Source organism: Nicotiana sylvestris, chromosome 4 (assembly GCF_000393655.2).
Source record: "Nicotiana sylvestris chromosome 4, ASM39365v2, whole genome shotgun sequence".
NCBI lineage: Eukaryota > Viridiplantae > Streptophyta > Magnoliopsida > Solanales > Solanaceae > Nicotiana > Nicotiana sylvestris.
Window position 1 is genome coordinate 58,787,960 of NC_091060.1, and position 16,349 is coordinate 58,804,308.

At 36.6% G+C, this 16,349-nt stretch overlaps 1 protein-coding gene across 1 annotated transcript; it reads left to right on the forward strand.

Annotated features, from left to right (window-relative positions):
* Positions 1-3,363: 3,363 nt before the first annotated feature.
* On the forward strand, positions 3,364-4,287 carry LOC104247235 (uncharacterized). The gene is made up of 2 exons (XM_009803195.2): positions 3,364-3,733; positions 3,914-4,287. Exons 1-2 carry the CDS (start codon positions 3,364-3,366, stop codon positions 4,285-4,287), a joined length of 744 nt encoding a protein of 247 aa, XP_009801497.2.
* Positions 4,288-16,349: the final 12,062 nt, after the last annotated feature.

The following is a 16,349-nucleotide window of genomic DNA, read 5'->3' on the forward strand; positions in this document are numbered from 1 at the left end:
TTGTTGTTGTAGGTCTTGTGACACAACTTTCTTTCTTATGATTTTAAGTTTATTTCATCTCGTACGGTTTTACACCATTTCAAATGACTTTCTCTCATTGTAAAATGCCAAGATCAAAAATAAATAAATTAATAAATAAAGGCATAACGCATATTCAAGAGAAAAAGAGAGTATGGAGGTAGAAATGTTAAATGAGGAGGAAGAACCGGGTGATACCCTCTTACTAAATCGAGTTTTTAAAATGATTTGATTAGTTTGGCTTTTGTTTGACTTTGTAAAATTGGACGTTGAGACACACTCCGTCGTCTTAAATTTTTTAGTGAGGGAATCAAGGATTATTTTTAAAAACATGAACATCTTGATGATGCATTGTTTGTTACATGTCTAATTGTAGTTTCCCTTATAAACATACTTTAAAAGCTATAATCTTCCTGGAAACTACTACAATTTGTTCTTTATAAATAGACTCCGTCACTTCTTGCACGTAGCCTTTAAGAAACAAATGAAATGAATTATATATACTCCGAGTACATTAAGAATTAAGTCTTGTTTAAAATATTTTAAGTTAAATAAAGCTTTGGAACCTTACCAAACACTAGCTTGTAGCCACAAGTTGAATCAAGCTTTCATACTGTTGCCAATGATTAAGAGACAAGTCTATGATAATGGTAATTATATTTAAGATTCGACCATTACTAACCATGCTCTTTTTCCACTCTCGTTGACTCAAAAAGAAAAAGAGAAATCATGTATTTTTAGAAAAGTTCTAAACTTGGCCAAAGTCATATGTGACACGTATGCCACCTTATGCAAGTCACATTCCAATTCAACACTTAGGGTAGATTGGTTGAGAAACAAGTCACCCGGGAATTAATTATTCCGAGATTATTATGCCACATTCTCATAGGAATAAAAGTAACACTACAATTCCGGAAAACTAATCTCGAAATTAATTATATTGTGATTTTATCCCAACTAAACGTAAAATAAACCCATCTCAAATTTAATCCCGAGATTAATTATTCCTTATCTCTCGTGTCATACGATTCCTTATGGTACTTAATTTGTTCCTATTAGAATTTTTGATAACCAACAAAAATAAAAAGAGTGTAATATATTCGCCAGTAATGCGGCAAAGTAACCGATGACATTTGACATTTGGATCCAAAAAAATTTTAAAAAACAATGAGGGGAAAAGAGAAAACTATTTTTAAGTTAAAAAAAAAATAACAAATTTAATTCTAAACCCCACCCCACCCATCCAAGCCCCCTCCCCCTTCTTCGGCTAAACCCATCATCACCCGCCCCACTACCAACCTTTTTTTTGGGGATCTACACACAAAAGGCCGTTTGATTTTACTATTTATGTTTTCTAGTCGGTATATATAGATTATACACTAACTATATATGACTATACACATATTATACATAAATTATACATCCGCAAGCTATTATTAGTTTATATTGTAATTGATTCTGCTACTATTTAGGTTAATTCTTCTTTTTCTTTTTTTCTTTTTCTTTTAGTTTTTAGATTAATTAATTTTTAATTTTAGGTTTAGTGATTTGTATTTTTAATCTAATATTTTTTGGAAGAAGACAGATAAGGGAGAGAGAAAGAGTGTTAGTAGATTGTGTTCGAAAATAAATTCTGCAAAAGTAAAACAGAAACTGAAATAAAAAATAAATGTTACGAACCCAACAGAAAACTTTATTTTCTTAAGGAATTTAATTCCCCATTGTTGCCCAAGGCTATTAGATTAACTAGTTAATTTATTTGCGCTTCGTGCGGTTAAAAATGAATCAACCAAATAACCTTTTTTATAAATTTCGTTAAGAGAAGAGCTAAAATTTTCATAATACCACAAAAATAAAATTTATAGATGTAACATACGACATAACACGGGGAAAAAATCACTAAGAAAAAATTACATATGAAAAAATAAAATAAAAAAATAAATCTAAAGAAAGTATCGCACTTTATGTACTTCTATGATGACAGTGTGCTGAGGAGCAATCTTCTCAGCTGGAAGAGAAGCCCTCCATGCCTATTTAGATATTATTATAAATTATACTCAAAAGAGTTGTATCATAAACTAGGGAAAATTTCATATTAAAATAACTGGACTGCCTCCTTTTCAACTTTATAGCACATATTTCAATTTACAATTGAGTAGCCCAACATAACAGGTCCATATCCGAAAAAGGGGTGTTATTTCCGTTTTTGAGACTCAGAAGCGGGATTTTGTATCTTTCAGCGGGATTTTCTCTCATTCTTTCCATTCTTCTTCCTCAAATCTACAAAAACGTGATCTTGCAGTCAATGCAACTCCAAAAATCCTAGAAACTCTTCTTCATCTCGAATTAACAGCAAATTAAACACGAAAAGTGAATTTTTTTTGCTGCAAATCAACACAATTTTCATTTTTGCTGCAATTTTGATTTCAACTTTTTGTTCGATGGAGCTTTTTTCAGTTTACGTTCTTCATAGTGGTGAATGGAAAGAAAACAAGTTTATCAATTTCGTCAGCGATTGTGTAATAATCGAGTCGACATTCAGCTACAACAATTTAGTTGCAGCTATTTCGGAACAAATTAGGATCGATAGTGAGTTAAACACAATAGAGATTAACTTTCTCCCAAATGATGGTTTGTCACCGATCCTGATTTACAACGATACGTGTGTTAAGGTGTATGTCTAATTAAAGAAGAAAAACTTGAATTTCACTGAATACCCCTTGTTTGTGACAGTAAAAGAGATTTATGATAATCGTTTGGTTGCTACAAGTTCCAGTTGTTTTGTTGTTACAAGTTCCAATTCTATAGATGTATCCACAATTGATAGCACTAAGATTATGCCTGATATCGAATTCATTGAAAACACGAAATTTAGTGAAAATACGGGTATAATAGATAATATGTTGAACGAATTTGTTGAGGAGGATCAAGTTTATAAAGATAAAGAGATAGTTATGATTGTGATGAAGAACTTGGTTGTACGCGAGAGGTTCCAATTCAAGGTGAAGAGATAAAACGCAACAAGGTATGGCAATAGTTGTATATTCTGTTATATATATGTATAAAGTAGTATATATTTGTATATAGGTATTAAAATTAGTATATATCTAGTTATGTTTTTGTATACAAGTGTATTTAGAAATTGAATGATCTTGAATCCTAGGTATCACCTTATGTGTGTGGAAGACAATTGTGCTTGGAGTTTCAAATCTTCTGCCATTTTCAAGGCAAACATATTCAAGATGAGAAGTTACAATAATAATCACACATGCGACTATGGTGAAAGATACTTAACACAACGTGAAGCTACTTCGGGTGTAATTGCTAGTATAGTCAAGGACAAGTATGTTAATCCAAAAAAAAGTTTACACCGCAAATGATATAATAGAGGACATACAAAAGCAACATGGGATTGAAGTGAGCTACATAAAAGCATGGAGAGCTAAAGAGATAGCAAAGGCAATGATAAGAGGGAATCCGAATGATTCATATAAGGAGTTGCCGAAGTATTTTTATATGTTGGAGCATACAAATCCAGGAACGTTTACAAAGTTGCACAAATCAGAAGATGGATGCTTTCTTTATGCATATGTTTCGCTATATGCATCTATCAAGGGTTGGGAGCATTGCAGACCGATAATGGTTGTTGATGGAAGTTTCCTTAAAGCAGCATATAAGGGTACTATATTGACTGCTTGCACACAGGATGGAGCTGGTGAGTTGACTGCATCTACCTTGTTTCTGCAGTTTGTATAATGTTCTAGTTTCATATATAAAAGTGTGTAGGATTTCACAGCTATTGTTTTTATAAAATTTGCAGTTGGTATAAAGTTGTATAATTGTGTATAAAATTTGTATAATTGTCTGAATCCTAATATCTATTTTGTATAAACAGGAAAAATCCTTCCACTTGCATATGCAATTGTAGATTCAGAGAATAACAAATCTTGGGAGTGGTTCTTTGTCCAGATAAAGGGTATTTTTGGTGTTAGGGAAGGGATGTGTATAGTTTCAGATAGAAACGAAAGCATCTTCAATGCCACAAAAGTTATGTACCCAGAAGTACCACATTGTATTTGCATGTTTCACTTGTGGCAGAACGTAAAGCGCACATTCAAGAAACATCACAAACAATTGAACGATATCTTCTTTACTTTGGCTAGAGCTTACACGATAAAGAAGTTTGACTACCATATGACAGAGATTTACAAAATTGATCTGAGGGTGCAGCCTTACTTGTTCGAAATTGGCTACAAAAAGGTGGTCTAGGGCATAAAAAGGATGATGGTAATGACTTCCAATATTGCAGAATCAATTAATGCAACAAACAAGGATGCTAGAGAGTTATCAGTAATGCGATTGCTGGAGTACATGACATATTTGCTACAACAATGAAACAACAAAAACAAAAAAAGGGCAATGGAGACATCTACAGAGCTTGGAGAAAAATACGACAAACTCTTTGGGGAAAATCTGATTGCATCGGAACAAATGACGGTAAAATAAATCAAATATAATGATGCTTGGCACTGCTGACTTGCATTTTACTACTTGTATAAGGATGTATAACTCTGTATAATAATGTATAATGTTCTTTAACTTTTTTTAAAAATTTTTTTTTGCAGGTGAGGCCTGCTACGGAGCAATTATATACTGTGTTTGAAGGGGTAAGGCAAAACATAGTGTGCCTTGAAGAGGGAACATGCAGTTGCGGAAATTTCAAATGGATGAACTTCCATGTCCGCATGCTTGGGCGGTTTTGAAGAACCAGCAGCTGAAACCTGGCCAATATTCTTCTTTTTACTACAAGAAGGATAACCTCCATAGAACTTATGAATTTCCAATGAATCTGGTGCCAGATGAGAGTTTATGGGTAATCCCAACATATGTGCTGGAAGATGTAGTCCTACCACCTAAAGGGAGAAGGAATGCAGGAAGGCCAAGAAAGGAAAGACTCAAACCTGCTTCAGAGAAAGAGTCTAAGAGGGCATTTTCATGTTCTGTGTGTGGACAAGGTGGTCACAATAGAAAAACATGTAGGAATCGACCAAAATAAATAGTTGAAAACATAACACTTCCTATTACATTTGTTATCATGCTGAGTAGTTAAGTTTCACAAACAGTAGAGTTACAAATATTGAGTAGTTAAGTTTCACAAGCAATCGAGTTACAAATGTCAATAAAGAATTACAATTTACACTATATATTGCAATTATGTTAAATATGTTTCAGTATACATGTTTTGATTATCCAATAATAGTGTCTTGCTGTTTTTAATGGTGCTAAATATATTGATAGATTGTACAATACAAAATAGAACTGCAAACAATCAATGGTTTTATATGTATACAGATGTATAAATGAGAGTATAAGTTTGTATAACTATGTATATTATTGTATACATATGTATAAACCCTGCAACAATAACAAAACTGCAACCATAATGAAAATACATACTTTGTTAAAGGATAAAAGCAACTGAAATATTCATTAAAATGTAATTCATTCACAACCACAATGTGTAGTGACTACCACAAATTACACAAAAATAAAAACATCTATAATATCCTTTAAGGTTATCTCACAAGTAGTAGAATAGTACTTTGACCAAACTAGGCAACAACTCCTAATACATAGCAAAACTACAGTAAAATGGAAAAAATAGAACTACTTTCTCGGTCATCCTCTCTTCCTCTTCCTGAAAAGTCTCCCTGTGATTTCATCACCACTAATTGCACCGGACTGTTGTTCTTTCCTTCCATAATCCCACAACAGAGATTCCCACCTAGTGCGAAGTGTCTCAACGTCAAAATTATTTTTTTGAATTTCCTTACCAAGGATGAAATACTCAGCAAAGCCAGCAATAAAAGCACCACAATTACTGTAATTAAAAAGAAACAAATCAGATTCTCTATACGTTACTGTAAATAGGTACACTAATAGTAAAATAGTAAAACAATTGAGACTAACCTACCATTTGATCTGTTGGGACACATTATTAACCAGATTAATCTTCAAAGCATCAGAATGGGATTTATCGGTATATGCACCATTATTCCAATCAATGCCCTTCTTCTCAACATAAAAATCAGAACTCTTCAAGAATTAAGGTATCAAAATTGCATAAGGTAATGCAACATCCAAAGCAAGTCTATCATTAATAGCTCTACAGTTAGAGTCATAGATGTGGATGCACCTATCTATGAACGTAAACAACCCCAAAACTCAATGGCCCAATTTTGCTCTTCCGCACTTCACATAGATAGGGAATAAGTGGTGGTCAACAGTGTGCCACGGTGCATTTGCATCACAATAATATCCTCTAATGTACTCTTCTATCTCATGCCCTTCAGGATTCACTGAAGGATCTTGATTCACTTTGAAATCTTTATACATGAAGTTGATTTTGTTACCAAAGGCAAAGTCGGTTGTATTAAACCGCATGGCAACATTCGGCCCATATTTTCTCCTCTTCCTCGAATAATAAAAGAGGACATCTAAGTGCTGAGACAATAAATAAAACAAAACAACCATCACTACTAGATTTTTTTAAATATAGAAATTTATACACTATTATACAGAGTTATACATATTTATATAAGGTTATACAATCTTATATTGTGATTATACAAAGCTATGTATACACTATGGGGGTCTCAAACAATAAAGATATACAACAAATAAAAAAAGGCATTAGAACAGAAAGTTATTAAATACCGTGTCAATTAAAGGTCGACCACAATACGCAAGTGAGTGGAACCAATCCTTCGTGGTCACATGACATGAGCCAAAAGTAAAAGCTTCCGCAAGCTTATTTACTTCATCGGTATAATATTTTTGGCACTTCAAATCACAAAAAATAAAAAGTAATCAAAACTACTTTCATTGACAAGTATAAAATCAAAACATAAAAGATTAAAGAAAGTTAAGATACCTTCGCCTCGTATCCATCCTATTATCAACAAACGCTCAAAACTCTTTAGCCAATAGCGACAATGCATTAAAATCATCAATTCGATCGTGAAAGATATCAAAAATGACCTTGTGTGCCGATCCTGATGCCCTCGAATCAAAAATTGGCAAATATGGAGATTTGGCATATTTTCCTGGTATTTTCTGTCAAACCGACTGTTAAGGAGAAATGTAATCATCTTCTACGTCTATGATGGATGGTCTGTGAAGCACAATTTGGGATATCTGTAGCACAACTAAATCTTCATCGCCAATGTCATCCCAAAATGTGTCACCATTGGCATCACCTGCTGCCCCTTAGACAGAGAAAACCAATAATAAAAAACTTTCAAAATGAAAAAAAGAAAAATCAGACAAAAAAAGATAAAATGCAGAACGAATACCATGATCAATACCATCAATAACTCCCTCGTCAGCTAGCGCGTTTTCTTGATCCACTTGATCGACAAAGTCAGGAACAACGTCATATTGATAGCCATCAAATTTGCCGAAACCAGATGTATTGTCATCAGACACATGCTGACGAATCTAATGAAAAACAATAGAAAGAGAAGGCATAACTGTTGAGTGATAATTCAGAGAAGGCATAACTGTTGAGTGATTTGGTTTTATTAGTAAAATATTACCTTAGAATCAGTTACATCCTCCCTCGTTTGCTTGGTTTCCTTCATATTCAGAAAATTGAACACTTTTTCAAAGGAAGAAACTATATAAATGTTGAGTGTCGTAACTATATCAATCAATTACAACAAAAAAAACAAAAACAACAAAAGTAAATCAACAACCATGTTTATAACCAAAAAATCATGCATATACAAAAAATACCGATAAACTACAGAAAAGCTAAAGCTCCAGTACCTTTCCAACAACACTCCTCAACTTCTCAACTTCAACATTCAACAGATCAATGCGCACCGAAGGATCATAACTTGGATTAGGCTGTCGATCCATATTCTAAGGAAAAGGTCGTTTAGTCTGTTGCTCCATATTCTGAGGATAAGGTCTTTTAAACTATTGTTCCATATTCTGAGGACAAGGTGGAGATGCAGCGACAGAATCATCAGTGTGAAAGGCTGGCACCTCCCCTGATGCAACATCATCGACATTAACTTCAAAAAGCGTGGCGATGTTCAGAGTTGACATCTCTTCACGAGTGGGGGAAAACCTATAGTTCAACTACAAGAAGAAAAACTGGATTACAATAGTATAAAAAGGAAATTGTGACATATTCATAAATATACATACTTACAGAAAAACTGAAATCATAAATGAAGAAGTATTATGGTACAAAATGTTTACCTTGTCGATACTAGACATGATCACCCCGCCAGTCAAATCCATATATGTTGAAGTTTCAGTGACTTTCCAATTAAGAATACGTGGTACATTTGTGCCAACGCGAACAGCTAGATGCTTGTCAACCATAGAGCAACACTCAAAAAACCATATTTGTAATGCAAGTGGCAAACCTCCAAGCCTATACATTGTCAAATAGTCACACTGTCTGTCCCTCATTGTCTTTAAAATATCTTCAAATGACTTTTTTCCCCAAGCATACGTCTGATATTGACCACTTTCAATGATATTAAATCATCTTTGTTGATACCATGATTATTGGCATCTGAGAATATGAAATGATGGACAAACACCAGGCCATCTTGAATGCATCTTCGTCCGACTTCCAGTCCTTTTTCTTGAAGTGATTAAGAAGTTGCCCCCTCGTTATAGCCTTTTTTCCATCTCCTGGAAAATACTCTTTTAGCAACCTATTGACATCTAGTTTGTCATAGAAAGTGGCGTCTTCCTCTACACACTTCAAACCAGTGATAACAACAAACTCTCCAATGCCAAAACATAGCAAACAACCATTAATTTTCACCCACAACTCCCTTTTCCCGTCCTGGGACAACTTTCCTAAATAGTATACAATGAATAAGTTGATTTTGAATTTTAAATTGAGGGATCTCCAAGAAGCACCCAAAAAAAACTAGCACGGAATATTTGAAGTTGCGTGTTAGTCAAATATTGCTTCAAAATGCTCACAATATCAGTCTCGGTATGGGAACTAATCCTATTGTGGAAATGATCAACTAGTTGTATATAGAAGTCTCCAACCTTACATATGGAAAAATAACAAGAAAGAGATCAGGAACAAAAACTCTACTAAAACATTGTATAAATATGTATAAATTAGTGTCCCAGTACTTGTATAAAGATGTATAAACAGTTGTATAACTTTGTATGAAATTGTATAAGCATGTATAAAATTAATAGCAACACATGGAATACCTTCAGCTTAGCTTTTCTCTCATTCAATTTGCAGCAAATAACAAACTTTTGTTCTTTGGATATGCAATCAAGAACACTCTCACCATCGTCCTTGACCTTTCTCTTTTTTGGTTTAACACTGGGGCCTACATCATCTTCATTAACCAAATCAACTTTCAGCTTTTCTTTTGATTTTTCAGGTCTCCCACATTTCTTACTCCTTATTCTAACAATGTTAACCAGAGTAGGAGTATTACTCGTTTGCGAATGAGTCATTCGACTGCTATCTTGTTGCAACTTTTTTGTAGGAGCAAGAGACTCAAAATCATCATCATCGGGAGCCTACACATGCGTATTCTCTTCAGAATCAGGGGTTGAGGGCAAGTCCCTCGATGATTTAACTGGAGTAGGAGTATTCTTCGTTTGCGAACGAGTCATTTGACTGCTCTCTTGTTGCGAGTTTTTAGGAGGAGCAGGAGACTCAAAATCATTATCATCTGGGGCCTGGACATGTATATTAGCTTCAGAATCAGGGCTCGAGGGCAAGTCCCTCAATCTTTTCGAAAAAATCAAACTTAACGCCTTTTCCAGCAACCTTCATTTTGCTTTTAGAAGCAGGTATTTTTGAACGCATTTTATACAATAAAACAAACAAATAAGCTTTAATAAAAGTGAAGACAAGTGAAGGAAAACACAAAATCAAACAAAAAATAAAGGTCATGAACACAAAGCAGAGACCAATTTTCCCAAATTGTAACAAAAATTAAAAAATAAAAAATTCTACCCTAAAAGTCGAAATAACAAAGCATGCAAACTGAAACATCAAGTTTAGGCCCAGAACAAAGATAGAAGGAATACAAAATCAAACGAAAAACATAACAACATTGTAAAGAAAATAGTCATAATCAGAAAAGCAAAACTATTAAAAATATAACAAAATTCAGAACCAAAACTGTGGTAAAAGCATAAAATGAATCGAAAAAATTACCTGAAAATAAGAGTAAATGCTCGAAAAAGTACTTGAGACCCAACAATGGAGGACGGTTGCCTTCGTCTATGAGAAAAGTGTGAGGAAGAGAGAGAAAAATAAAGAGAAAAATTGAAATTTAAAAGCGAAAACCGTTATTTTAATATTTGTGGGCTACCGGGTGAAAACTAAATTTCAAAACATATACTGTAACGACCCGGCCGGTCGTTTAAAGATTTAACTCCACGATCCCCTATTAACTGTATTTCCCGTGTTTGTTTATGCTATTGTGAGTTGCCGAGAGGGTTTATTTGGAGTTTCGGAGAGTTTTGGGACACTTAGTTCCTAAATGAGAGCTTAAGTTTTGAAAATTGGCCGTAGTCGGAGCAGTGTGAAGACGGTCTTGGAACGGAATTCTGATGGTTTCGTAGCTCTGTTGGGGGATTTCGGGTTTAGGAGTGTGTTCGGATTATGTGTTGGAGGTTCGTAGCTAATTTAGGCTTGAAATGCCGAAAGTTGAATTTTTGAAGTTTCCGATTCGATAGTGAGATTTTAATTCGAGGATCGAAATGGAATTCCGAAAGTTGGAGTAGCTCCGTAGTATTGAATGTGACGTGTGTGCAAAATTTCAGGTTATTCGGATGAGGTTTGATAGACTTTTTGATCGAAAGCGTATTTTGAGAGTTTTTAAAGTTCTTAGGCTTGAATCCGGTGTTAATTGGTTGATTCGATATTGTTTGAGGTGTTTGGAAGAATTGTATAAGTTTGGATAGTGGTATATGACTTATTTGTGTTCTTGGTTGAGGGCCTGGGGGCCTCGGGATTGATTTCGGATGGTTAGCGGGGAGTTGGAACTTGGAGTTTGCAGCTGAGTTCTTTGGGCTGCTGTCATAACCGCATTTGTGGTTGAGAGGCCGCAGAAGTGACTCCCGCAGATGCGGAATGTAGCCGCAGAAGCGGCCAGCTGAGGAAAAAGGCAAGCCGCAGGGGCGGAAGGGTTCACGCACCTGCGTAACCGCAGATGTAGTGAGTAGGTCGCAGGTGCGGATTTTGGGCTTTTAATGAATTTCATAGGTGCTGTCATTTTGCCATAGGAGCAGGACAGTAGGTGCGGTCCCATGACCGCAGAAACGGATTAGCTGGGCAAAACATATAAATAGTTGCCTTCGTGAATTTGAGTTAATTTCTCCTCTTTTCAAACGGGAAGAAGCCTTGGGGAGCATTTGCAAGGGAGATTTTCAGAGGAATTCAATAGGATAAGGTCTTTGGTCCCTAAACTTGTTATTGAGGTGATTTATATCATTATAAGCATGAAAATTTAAGGAAAATCAGTGCTAATTTGGGGGTTACGGCTTGATTAATTATAGACATTTGAGTGATGATTTGAGGGACCATTTGAGGTCCGATTTGGGTACTTGTTGTATGCTTGAACTCGTGAGAGTGTGAGAATTCTAGAAATATTAATTTTACCTGATTCCAAGATGTGGGCCCGAGGGGTGTTTTGGTCAATTTACCTAATTTCGCGTATTAGCTTAGAATTTCTTTGTAGAATCAGTTACTTGAAGTGTTATTTACATTATGCAATTGAATTGAATAGATTTGGGCCATTTGGAGTCGAGTACTCGTGACAAGAACGTGGTTTCGGGTTGACTTTGAGCCGGTTCGAGGTAAGTGGCTTGCCTAACCTTGTGTGGGAGACCTTCCTCTTAGGATTTGGTATTATTGATAATTGAGATGCCATGTACGTGAGGTGACGAGTGCGTACTTGTGCTAATTGTTGAAAAATCTAATTTTTATTAAGTAATTACTAGTATGTTTCCTTTCCTGTTCATATTACTTACAATTTAAGCATGTTGTTAGTTTAGGAAAGCATGTCTAATTGACTTAATTGCCTTACTTGTTCAAATTGCCTTATTTGGATTACGTGCAGTATGCTAGGTTAGAAATACTTATTTTGCCTTGGTATGGAACTTGAATTGAACTGTGTACTTTTCTTGCTGTTGTAGTGTATTTACTTTGGGACTATGAGATGGTATCCCGGGAGATCCTCCTGTATGTTTACTTTGGAACTATGGAATGGTATTCCGGGAGATCCCCTTGCACATTTATATTGGACCTACGAGACGGTATCCCGGGAGATCCCCCTGTACGTTTACTTTGGGACTACAGAACAATATTCCGGGAGATCCCCTTGCACATTTACATTGGAACTACGGGACTGTACCCGGTAGATTCTCCCTGTACTGAGTATTTACATTTGGGACTACGGATCGGTAATCCGGGGATCCCCTCACATTATGAGTTGGACTACGGGACGGTATCCCGGGAGATCCACTGGATATTTACATTTGAGACTGCAGGACGGTATCCTGGGAGATCCCCGGTTGTTATCTTTGTGTTGAGCTGTATTTCTTTCTGTGTTTACTTTGCCTCTATAGTAGTTGTTGCTGTCCTTTATATCATGAGTTACTTTTACTGTTGTACTTATTTATACTATTTTATTCTACACCGTTGAACCTTATATTTTATTTTAACCTCAGTAGGGCCCTGACTTTCCTCGTCACTACCTGACCGAGGTTACGCTTGGCACTTACTGAGTACCGCTGTGGTGTACTCATGCCCTTTCTGTGCATGTTTTTCATGTGTAAATCTAGGTACTTCTACTCAGACTTATCACGCTTGATAAGACGCACTTGAAGAGACTCCGAGGTATATCTGCCGCGTCCGCAGACCGAAGAGTCCCTTTCTACTCTTCCTTTTGTATTATCCCTTCTGTATTTTTGTTTCTTTGTTAGACATTCTGGAGTTAGATGCTTGTAGACATTCAAAGGCTTGTGATCATGAGATTCCGGGTTTTGGGAAATGTATTAGTTTTTGAGAGTTGATATTGTGTATGCCGAGCGGCACTTTTAAATGTTGTTTTATTTCACTATTTCGATTTTTAATTGTTTCTTCTGCAAATTGGGTTATTTTCTGCATTTTTAGGCTTACCTAGTCGTAGAGACTAGGTGCCGTCACGATGGTTCACGGAGGGTGAACCGGGGTCGTGACAAGTTGGCATTAGAGCTTTAGGTTCATAGGAGTCATGAACAAGCCAGTTTATTAAAGTCTCGCTGATCGGTACGAAGACGTCTGTACTTATCTACGAGAGGCTATGTAACTGTTAGGAAAATTCCACTTCATTTGATTTCCTTGTCGTGCGAGATTTTGACATCACAATTTTAAACTTCTGTCTTCTATTCTCTCACAGATAGTGAGGATACACGCCACCCGAGATGATCAGGCACCGGCGCCCCCTATTGCAACCGTCAGAGGGTGGGGTTGGGGTAGAGGCCGAGGACACGCACGTGGTGCAGCCAGAGCACCCACGCGAGCTACCGCCGAGGTACCACCAATAGTTCCAGCCGAAGTCCAAGCACCTGATACGCCTACTGCTACTACTACTCTAGCTCTCTAGGAGACTCTTGCACAGTTCATGAGCATGTACACCACTTTGGCTCAGGCAGGGTTGCTTCCCCTTGCTGCAACCACATCTCAGGCCAGGGGAGGAGCACAGACTCCCGCTGCCCGCACTCCTGAGCATCGAGTACATGTTGATCAGGTCCTAAAGATTATTCTTATACAGCCTGTAGCCCCAGGTCAGCCCGAGGATAGGGCAGCGACTTCAGAGGATGAGCAACGGAGACTTGAGAGGTTCAAGAAGTATGATCCTCCTATATTCAGTGGATTAGCCTCCGATGATGCCTTGGTCTTTCTGGAGGAGTGTCACCGTATCCCCCGCACTATGGCTATATGTGGATCGAGTGGGGTTTTTTTCATTGCCTTCCAGCTTCGAGGAGCCACCTATGAGTGGTGGCACACCTATGAGTTAGACAGTCCGGACGAGGCAACTTCACTGACTTGGACTCAGTTTTCAGATATGTTCTTGAGAGAGTTTGTTACTCAAAGCCTCAGGGACGCATGGCGCATAGAGTTTGAGCATTTGCGCCAGGGTGCTATGACGGTCTCATAGTATGTTGTCTGTTATACTAGTTTGGCTAGACATGCCCCAACCTTGGTTTCTACTATTCGCGAGAGGGTTCGCAGGTTTATTGAGGGGCTGATTCCCAGCATCAGGTCTAGCATGGCTCGTGAGTTGGTGATGGATATTTCTTATCAGCAGGTGGTGAGCATTGCTAGGAGGTTTAAGGGTATACATTCTAGGGAGAAAGAGGAGAGGGAGGCCAAGAGGTCTAGAGAGTCGGGCCATTATTCTGGTGCCCGTGCCCCAGCAGCAGGTCGTCATGGTAGGGGTTGTTGATACCCAATTTTTTCCTATGTATTTTTATATACAAAGTAATTTCAAAATAGCATATATATGCATATGTAAGCATACCCAAGTGTTTTAGTATTTTTCAATCTTTTGAAGAGTTTTAAAATCAATTTAGTATCCATTTTAGCAGTACAAAATCTGTAATTATTCCCAAATCATCAATTTTGGTGAATAATTTATTTTACTCCCCTATTTATACCAAAGTATAGTTAAGATAATTTTTGTACATTGTTACAAATTTATTTGGTATTTAAAAGACTAAATTGCATACAATTGCAATTCTAGCCTACTTTAAGATTAATAGCATTTTATAATTGTAAAATTGGTTCCAATATTTTTAAATTAATATTTATATATTATTAATTGGCTCAGTACTTTTAATTTGCTTTTAAAATTATTTTTACTATTTTTTATAAAATAAAAGGAAAAACTGGCTATTTAACATATAGCCCCATGTCATTTCAATTTCAGCCACATTTCATTTCAATTTTAGCCCTTAAATTGACCCAATCCTAAACCCAACCGGCCCGACCCATTTTTCTATTTGACCCAACCCATAACCCAATCCAAACGGCCCTACCCGGTACCCACCTACCTTCTTAGATCTAGGTCGTTGATCATGCAAATCAATGGCCATAATTCACCCTTCCATAATTAAACTCAAATGACCTACCCTAATCCTTCATTTCCACCTCTCAGCCGCCTCTGAACTCTCAAACTCTCTCAAAACTCTTCAGAACCCCAGCCTCATCCTACCCCTTTTCAACCGCCTTTCACCGGAATCCACGGCTTCTCAAGCCATGGATGGTTGGTACTCACCCCCTTCTAACATCAAACCATGGTTGTTCGAAGCTTCGAGGCCCGAACCTAATGGATCTCTTCAGATCCTTCTCAGATCTGCAGATCTATGGCTTCTCCGGCCATGCTCCAGCATATTCAAGCATTAGGAGCATGATTCTAACTCATCCGACTCAAGATCGGACCTTCTTCCAAGCCTTTCTCATTTCTAGGGTTTCTCCAAAACCCTAAGTTATTCGAGGTTCTTTCTCTATTTGTTTGTTTAGATCTGTGCTATATCTATGCTTTACTTGACAATTAAAGTGTTTTCCCCAAATTTTCTTTTCAAAATCGTTTGTCTTCGATTTAGGGTTTCTGAAAGGTTTTTCAAAAAACATCTTTCTGATTCTTCTTCTTCTTTTCTTTATGTGTGTTTGTATATATCATGCTCGTGTGACTTCTTTTTACTACGCATGTACTGTCCTTCTACTTTTCTTTTATACCTGTTACTCATGTGCTCACATGATTATCCTTGTTATGTTTTCATTACTCTTTTACTAAATGTATTTACTGTTAAGTTCTTCAATTTTTTTTTCTTTACTGGACTCTGTTCGTGTTCTTACTAAATTTGTTTCATCTACTGCTTCTTAAGTTTGTATCACTTTTTCTTCCGAAATTGTTTAGTTTTTGAGTTTTTCTCAAAATGTGTTCTCTATGCTGTGTATCATGTCTGTTTGTTTCTCATGAGTCTCTAGAAGAGACCTCTAAGCCTGTTATCTTTAGCTTTTTGAATCAACACTTTATCACTTCCTATGTTCAAAAGATTATCAACATAAACCAATATAATCACTGTGAAACTCCCAGTTCTTTTAGTGAATGGTGAATAATCTAATTTGATTTGAATGAAGCCAGACTATGGGAGAGCTGAGGCGAACATTAAATTCCATTGTCTGCTAGTCTGTTTCAAGCCATAGAAGGATTTGAGTAGTCTACACACTCTTGTCTCCCCTGACTACCAAACCCCTGAGGCAAGGA